General features: G+C 42.4%; 1 protein-coding gene across 2 annotated transcripts in view; it reads left to right on the top strand.

Annotated features, from left to right (window-relative positions):
• Positions 1 to 6: 6 nt before the first annotated feature.
• The window catches only part of ATF6 (activating transcription factor 6), a 74,327-nt gene continuing 65,644 nt past the window's right edge, over positions 7 to 8,689 (top strand). For both annotated transcript variants that reach the window (XM_008630190.2, XM_017729690.1), the window contains exons 1-5: positions 7 to 1,658; positions 1,976 to 2,070; positions 2,554 to 2,683; positions 2,935 to 3,141; positions 5,627 to 5,847. In XM_008630190.2, coding sequence (XP_008628412.2) covers positions 1,514 to 1,658; positions 1,976 to 2,070; positions 2,554 to 2,683; positions 2,935 to 3,141; positions 5,627 to 5,847 — 798 coding nt within the window. In that variant the 5' untranslated portion in view covers positions 7 to 1,513. The remainder of the gene's footprint in view (positions 1,659 to 1,975; positions 2,071 to 2,553; positions 2,684 to 2,934; positions 3,142 to 5,626; positions 5,848 to 8,689) is intronic.

Genomic DNA, 8,689 nt, shown 5'->3' with positions numbered 1-8,689 from the left:
CACCCTGCGTCAGAGATATCGACCGCTTAAACACACTGCGGGCGTCACGGCCGGAGAGCGAAGCGGAGAGTGCGAAGGGGAGGGTTCAGGGTGAGCGTGTGAGGCGCCGTGGAGGAGGAGCGGTGTTGTCAGTGCCCCGGTGAAGGTGAGCTCCGCAGGGCAGCGCTGAGGGAGCGCTTGCTCAGGGCCACCTGAGAGGAGAAGGCTGGGGCTGTGCTAGAGCTCCTTGCTTATTAGATGGCTTCTTGTTTACTTCTTTAATGTAAGATTTTCTCAAAAAACCTTTGCTCGCAACTTTATGCCTTAATCCCCATATTTTTCACTGTCCATTTGTTCAAACTGCTTTTCCTCTCCCAGGGCATTTGCCTCGTGGATTCTCCTCTCCCTGATCTTCCCCCTGCCTTCTCTCTGCCCACTGTGTCCTAACGCCTCCAGTCCAACCCCTGGGTTATCATCCAGTGTAAACCTCAGGTTCTAAAAGCATTCCTACACGTGTAGGACCAGTCACTGGAGAAAATGTGGGAACAGACTGATTGTACAAGGGAGACATATTCCCCATCAGCTGGTCAGCATTAGTTGTCTGGGTGAAGGCTCTTAATGCACAGCTCACATTGTGGTTTTTTTAGTCATTTGTCCTTTAAATGTGCTCTGATGATCTTTTTCTTCATTCTAACTTGTAAGTACCAATATCTATGCAGTCTGCAGGCTTTTTGAACCTCCCTTCACAAGGTAAGTTGAGAATATAAGAGTCCATCCAATTGCAGGATGGTTTTTTGGAAAATCTTTGTTGTATAGTTGTATAAGCTGGGTACGTGATGTTTATACTTTTTGTGCAAGTGCTCATAAAGCACCACATTTGCATCGGGAACTGATGCACAAACAAAAATGCACAAACAGATGCACAAACAAAAAATGGAGAAGAAACCCCAATTGTTGTTTTAGACGTCATATGATAAATAATATGTATGAAGGATTTTAGCCTGTTTGTTTGTTTTAATTTTTGTTGGAAAAGGAAACTGGTGTCCTTGGCTTTAGATGTTGACATCAGTGTATTCAAGTATAGGGAGACCTAATACATACTGTTCATCAGGTCTTGAACAAATCAATCTTGTGTCTCTTTTCCTGCTGGTAAACTGTCCCTGTGCTGTTTTTGTTTGTAAAGCGCTTCGAGAGGTAATGGTGCAAGAGCATTAAATAGATTTTTCAAGGCAGATGAAGGACAGGATGGCACCAAGCTGCTGAAACTTGTGTTTTATGTGAGATGGTTCAATGACTGAACTTAAAATTTTGCTTTATGAATTATCAGTAAGGGTACAATAATTAGTGATGGTCTTAAACTGACCTGTCCCTTCCTACAGGCCTAAGTTTAAAAGGAGTCTTGTTTTGTGTGTTCCAGTTGAGAACTCTCCTTTAAGGACTTTCGTCTCTGCATACCTTAAGGCACCTGAAGTGATTGATAGTTATGTTGTTTGGTTGGTTTTCTGGAGCTGTGAGAATGTGAACGTAATGGCTGATGGTGTCAGTGTATCTTTCTTTTTGTCTTGTCTCTGTTTCTGAACTGTCATTTCAGGAAAATGATCTCTATAACTTTCATTTTGACTTGGATTTGATGTCTTGGGATTCGGACCTTTGGAATATTGCGGGCCATGCTTATGCAGGTAATTAACCTCTATTTTGCAGGTGTTGCTCTTCCCCCCCCCGTCCCACAAGGGTGAGCTCTTAAAACTCGTGTGGAACTATTTGATGCCCTACAGCCTTTTGCTCTGTGATGAGAATCATGCCGTGCTTTTGTCGGATGGGTACAGCTGGCAAGGGCTGCCCTACAACCCAAGCTGCTCAGTACCTTTAATCTTGCTGTGTTTTCTGCTGTGCCTTGCTTCAGGAATTAAATAGCTGGTGTAGGACAGTGTGTCCTTTACTGATATCCCATTGCCAAAAACTTGTGCAGTAAAATGTCTTTACCTGCCTCTTGCAGATGCAAATGTGAAGACAGAACCCTTATCACCGGCCACTTCCAGCTGCTCGGTCCCTTCGCCATCATCTGTGGACTCTCCAGTGCAAAATGTGCCTGTATGCAAAAACCTCCCTGTAACACAGACAGCAACAGCTCTGACAAACAAAAAGCCCTGTGATTTACTTCTCTGACACAATTCATGGCACAAGAGGAAATAGTTTATTTTCCCAACCCTTGCAAAAACCTGTCAGTGGTGTTTTCTTACCTCTTCTCTGTGACCCATTTGAATAAGAGCATGTTCAGCTCTCTTCCTCAGCTATGTTCATTAGCCGTGTTGGCAAACAAAATGCCTGCTAAAGGCTTCTGAGTCTGGCAGCTGCTGGCCTCTGCCTCCGGTTGCTCTGCTGATGGGGAGAAGTACTTGTTGGGTTTTTTTAGTGTCACCTGGTGTTGACCAGAATTAAACTGCAGAACAAAACCATTTTCCTGTTGGCTGCAGCAGCAACATAGACATGATGAAAAGCAGATGTACTCTGAACTGCTAGTAGACACTTCTCTGAGTTTCTGAAGCATTAATCTCACGTGCTTTCTGTCTGCAGGATGATGTGGACTTCAGCTGTAGCTCCCAGATGTCTCCCATCTCTCTCTACAGCAAGAGCTGCAGAAGCCCTGCATCCCCTGAAGGAGGTGGAGGGAAGAAGCCTGCTGTGAGCATCTCTTCTCGATCTGGTATGAGACACTGTTGTGGTTTGGCAGCTTGAGTTACTTTCATCCTATAGGTAATATGTGTGTTGTCTTGCATCCAAATTATTAACTAACACTAGATGTCCTATCATATATGACTTGGATATTTGATCAGATATGTTTATTTTTAACAAATATTATAAATGGGTAAAAACTCCCACATTAAAAGCCACTTCATTATTGCTTGAATTATGTATTTTATACCTTTTGGCCCAACTCTCTTTTTTCTTTTCTAGCAAATAATTCTGCAAGGGGCCTGAAGAGGTGTGGTCAGACAGTGTCCAGGCCTTTGATACAACCCAAACCCCTTTTGCCTGCTGTGCCTGAAGCTCAGGCTAACATTGGCATCCCAGCTAAAACCATCATTATTCAGACTCTTCCCACGCTTGTGCCACTGCCAAAGAATCAGCCAGTTGTTAACATCCAGCCAGCACCTCCCAAAGGTAGGTGAATTGTCTTGACTGGGCCAGGTCTTGGTGGCGGCATTGTCTGTTTGGGATGGCTGATAGGATGAAGTTAGGTTTGGTGCATGGAAGAGGAGGAATAGGAGATTTAAGGGTCCTACGTGCTTTGCTGGAAAAGCTTTAGGTTGAGAAGATTGCTTTACTCCTCTCATCCAGTCCTGTGAGAAACAGCACTCACACGGGCATTGTGTAAAATGGAAGACTGGATTATGTAATTCCATTATTTGGAATGGAAGATGGAGGCTGTGCTGAGCACTGGCAGCTGTGGAGATAAAACTGCTGATTTGGAAGGATCTATAGGGATGCTTTGCCCTGCTCTGCTTGCAATGTCAGGTGGTGCATAAGGTGATGACAGTGCTGTTCTGTCATAACCGAAGCAAGATCCAGCAGAATCAGTTAGGATGGCTTGAAGGAAGCTGGAAAGCTTGGGAGAAGTGATACAAGCTTTTTTTTGCCCACATGAAACTCTTCCACAGGATGGTGGGAGCATGAGTTCATGGCTTGTTAGCTCACTAAACAGCATTAAAGAGAATGTTGTGAAATCTGCTAAAAATTGAGAGCCGTGTCAGAGGTTAGAAAAGCTGCTGATGTTACCAAGAGGAAAGTGACTTCCTGCCCCGTGATAATTCTTCAGTGCTACAGGTACCCTGTAACCGATTTTTGGAGTTCAAAATCCAAAGCATTGTTTCACTCTCCAGCCGAGGCAGCAGGGACACTGCTTGCCTTGCAGGAATTGGCAGCAGGGACACTGCTTGCCTTGCAGGAATTGTCAGCTGCAGTTGCTCGTTTCACCAGCTGATGGCCACAGTCCCTTGTGGTTGATTGCACAAGCACTGAGGCATGGAAGGAAAAGGAGACAAATTCTTAAGGGCACGTATCTAGAAATTATTGCAATGATGAAAAATTTGTCTCCATTACTAATTTTTCTTCCATCAGGGGTTCAGCCAAATCTGGAGATGCTGACATTTGTTATAACGTGCCTAAGATTGTTGGACTGCTTAAAACACAGGTCAGCACAGTCAACATGACCTAATTCTTATTCCTTCTGATGTTCCAGCTGATAAAATACCATCTGGAATAAGGAATGCTGGGGATATGGATTTCTTTGGATATAAGTCTAATTCTCTGAAGATCAGCCTCTCCTTTTCCTTGAAGAAAAGTCAGGACAGTAGTTTCTGTGAGACAGTATAGAGGAAATACTTTTGAGACAGTATTTCCATGCTTTCCATTTACTTTAACTGATGGCATGTTTAGAAATTCTCTTGTGCAGCTTCCATAACAAAAACCATAAGGATCTTTTTTCATCAGTCAAAATCCCCTGTATATGACAAGTTGAACTTGGAACTACCAGTTTGAAATATGCCATTATCTTCAAAGAAGCATGAGAAATTATATTTTCACGGTCCCTTTTATAAAAGCTTAAAGGAGAAAGCATGGTCTTAGAGCATCATATCCTTTATACATTAAAAAAATGTTGAAATGGTCTCAAATTCATCATTTAAGATTCTCAAATAGGGTCATACTAACTTACGATGTCTTCAAGATTGTGTCTGCAGCAAGAAAGGGTGTAGTTTTATTCCATACATAAAAGATCTTGGCGCTGGGTAAATTACTTCACTTTTCACCTTCCAGAAGGCTGGGTAAATGCTGTAATCCATTGTCGTGCATTTTGTTTGGAATGCTCAGCTGGAATGTGCTCTTTCTGAAAGCTGCCGAGGTCATCCTGTTACAGAGGATTAGAGAGACATTAACAAAATATTACTCAAGCACCTGCTTTAGTTAAATGTAGTTGTTGGACTGAAGTTTCTTGGAAGTGACTGTTTTTAATTCCATTTCAATCTCTGTCAAAATTACCTCATTTTTTCTGCCTGCTTTTCTTTAAGCGCTATTCAGCTTGTGTATAAACTTTCTTGCAGAAGACATTTTTCTAAAAAACTGGTCTTAGTGTGAATTGAAGCTTCAACGTAAGTTTTGAAAGTGTAACTTGCCTTGTTCTTTTTTGTTCATCTTCCATCTCTCTGCTAGTTTGAATTGATCTGTGTGGTATGAGTCATTTCTGTGTAGTTAGTTTTCCATTGAATACAGCAATAAAGTAGGTATAGACAAAAGGCAGAAGGAGGATTGAGGTAAGTTGGCTAAATTCCTTGAAAAAGTTGTTCAGTGTTTCAAGTATTAGCAATACTGAGTAATGTATATAACAAAGTGTTGAATTTTATTAACTTTGAATAGCTTTTGGGACAGAGCTTGGTTTATTGGATTCCTTTAATATCTGTAGTTTTGGTTTGCAAGATGGATTAAGAGTCCTGTAAACTTTAGAACTTCTTTTTTCCATTCCTGTTCTGTGGAATGTAATGGATTTGAGATAAACTGTGAGGGGCAGGAGAGGATATCAGTATGCCCCTGCAGAAAAGTGGTGTACAAATCCGTTTCATCCGTGCTGAGCGCTGCTGTTCTTGTGTTCCAGGTCAATCCATGGTGCTGCCCCAGCCTGCTGTGGTACAGCTCCAGGCTTCTGGGGTGCTTCCTGCCTCCCAGCCAGTCATTGCTGTTACTGGAGGGGCCACACCACTTCAGAACCACACGGTGAATGCGCTGCCTGCAGCTGCTGGGAACGGCTCAGCCAGCAGTAAAATCCCGGTGACAAAGCCCTTGCTTCAGAGCAGCACCCCATCCATGGGGCTGGATGTAAGTTCTGACTCTGTGTGATAGCTGCTAACCAAGGCTTGGACACAGTTACCTGCATATTGGCCTTAATGGGATAGCCAGGTCCCTTCTGAGTCTCAGGAAAACTGCTAATAGGATTTCCAACTGTAAACAGGGAATTTAGCAGCTTGGAACAGAACAGGGAGGAACAGCTAAATATCTGCTGGCCTGCCTGGAGTTGCAGACCAGGTGTGCAAGCATAGTGGCAGAAGACAGTGCTAACAGATAATTTCCATCACTTGTCTTTTCAAGTGCAAGCTCTCAGTGGTGGAGCTCTCTTACATACAGGAAGATTTGATATATCTGATTTTTGATCAGCGCTAAATCATTTTTCTAATCTATATAATAAAAACATTTCTTTGGAAGTAGATGAACTGGAAATTTCAATGCCGAATTCTTTTTCCATACATCTTTATCTCCCCAGATTTTACTCATGATTTTTAGAAACTTCAGTTACTGAGTTCCATGTGATCCTAATCTCTTCAGGCTCCCTTTTGATCATGTATTGAATGAGTAGAAGGGGGTTAAGCTCTCAACAGTTACAGTGCAAATAAATAAGTTTTTCCATAGTAGCTCACAGTAAGCAGTAGATGTAAACAGTAGCTTTTGAGATGCGTGGAGGTTTTTTGTTCCCCTCTTCAGCTTTGACATCTTAACCATCTAGCAAGCTGGGTGTTAACTTGATCTAGCTCCTAGTAATCTGGAACTGCTTTGATTGCATTGTGTTGTCCAAAGAAGACATGCTTGTGGAAAGGACCAAAGCTTCTTGTTGGTAACTTTAAAATTCTGAGTGTCATTCTCTAGTGTGGTATTCCAAGCACAGTTGTGAGCTGAGGGTCCTATCATATCTCAGTGTAAGGGAGAAAACACTGGTGAAAACACATGGAATTTTGCTGTATAGGCACCTGCTTATTAGCAGTGCAGGTCACTGTTTCCCAAAAGCAGTGGGAAGCCTGTTCAGCTTCTTTGGAGGGATGTTGCTGTATGGTTTCCTAGTGTCTGGGATTGCCACTCAAGCTTGATGGTTAACTTTTCCTCACTAATCATGTTTGTGTGTGGGCTGCATTTTATAATGAAAATATTGTGCTACAAATAGCTCAGCAGCCAGAGTGCAGTGGAAACTTGATATTCAGTGTACCAGAAGCAAACAAAGGTCTGTCAGTGGGCAGAGCAGTTAAGTGTGCTGCATTTTAAAATTATAATTCCCTGTCATGCAAAGTTAACTCAAGAGACCTGCCAGCAGTCATTGGATTTGGGACTCCCTATAAGCAGGGCTAGCATGGCATTGTCTGAATATAAGGTTTATTTGACAAAACCCCCTTATTGTCATTGTACTCCGTATCCGTGACATCAGTACTCACATGTGTAGCTGGTGTAACAAAGAGGTGTTTGATTTCAAGAATGGTGGTGTGGGTATTTCCACCCAAAGCTGTTTTAGGGAGGCAATTTTAAGACTTATGGAATGCTGCACATCTTACCTGTGTTAGTTACAACATGAAAAAACAGTTGCAACTGCTCTTTGACACATACTGTGAAAAAGTGCTTTGAGAAAGAACAAATGCTTTGGGATTCAGCTGGTGCCAGCAGGGTTAAAACATCTCCCGACTGCCTTGGACACTGTGTGGTGCTCAGAGCTGCACAGATGGAGCTGACATTTGAGCTCTGGAACACGTGTTTTTGTTTGCTAATCTAAGCAGATGTTGCAGGATAAAAAGAAACACTGCAGGACTTTCTTTTGGGCTTAGGAGGGATAAACTGTTAGCTTAACACTCAGACATCCAGGGGATTACACTGAGATAGGCTGATGGCAAGCTGTAGGTGTGAGACCCTGGTGGCACACATGTGCAGCCTGCCAGCCGTGGGGAACTGCCAGAATACTGAAAATCTAGAAAAGATTAATTATGCAAAATACCTTCAGCATAAGTGTGGATTTCTGTTGAAGAATCCTCTTTTCTGTGCTGTACATTGTCTAATATTTGTATAACATAAACTCATTAGGCAAGTTGTGTTCTGTTGAGTTAGAGACAACAAAACCCAGAACTTTCATAAGAACAGAAAAACCTTGCATATGCTTTGTATTCCTGCAATTAAAGATGCATCTTCAAAGACGGCAGCTTTCATAAGCTGAGATAAGAAGCCAGCAAATGCTAAGTTGAATGGTTTGTACTTTTAGCTCTTTGTTAACTTTCCCAGCACGTGTACAAAAATCTCTCTGGAGTATGAGACACATTCTTACTTCTAGAAGTACAGCTTGTGTTGGAAGGGAGGTTAAATTTTGCTCAGAATTGAGTTTTCTTTGGAAGTAAATTGAGGTAGCAGTGTTTATTTGTAGAGTGCATGACTCTTTGTAAAACCTCTGAGGTAGAGGACAATCTGAATCTGGTTAGTGCTGTTTGAAGCAAGGGTTTGCAATGACCCTTCCAGTTCTCCATATTTACCGCATTTTTGTGTGTATCCGTGCTAGTGGTGGTGTCATTTTCAAAGCTAGAAAGCAGAAGTTGCATCACTGATGACTGATTGTTTTTAAGGCCGATGTTCTCCCTCTATGGTCTGTGTTTCCTTAGAACCAGTAGTTGCTATCTGGAGCAGAACATCAATACAATATAACTTAAAAAGCTGGAGGCTGCAAAAGAAGTTGGCAGAGGTGTTTGCTGCCTGTAATCTTGGTTCAGCACTTGCACAAAGCAATGTTGCTCAAGCAGACTGACATTATAAATTAGTTCCTCTCTCTCCTGATTATCAAACTGCTTGAGCAGGGGGCATGTTTATCTTGGTGCCAGGCCAGTTGTGTAATGCTGATGGCCATACTGCTTCCAGGTTCAGC

Source organism: Corvus brachyrhynchos, unplaced genomic scaffold (assembly GCF_000691975.1).
Source record: "Corvus brachyrhynchos isolate BGI_N302 unplaced genomic scaffold, ASM69197v1 scaffold101, whole genome shotgun sequence".
Lineage (NCBI taxonomy): Eukaryota > Metazoa > Chordata > Aves > Passeriformes > Corvidae > Corvus > Corvus brachyrhynchos.
The sequence above is the reverse complement of the archived record's forward strand: the minus strand, read 5'-3'. Positions and strand labels throughout refer to the sequence as shown.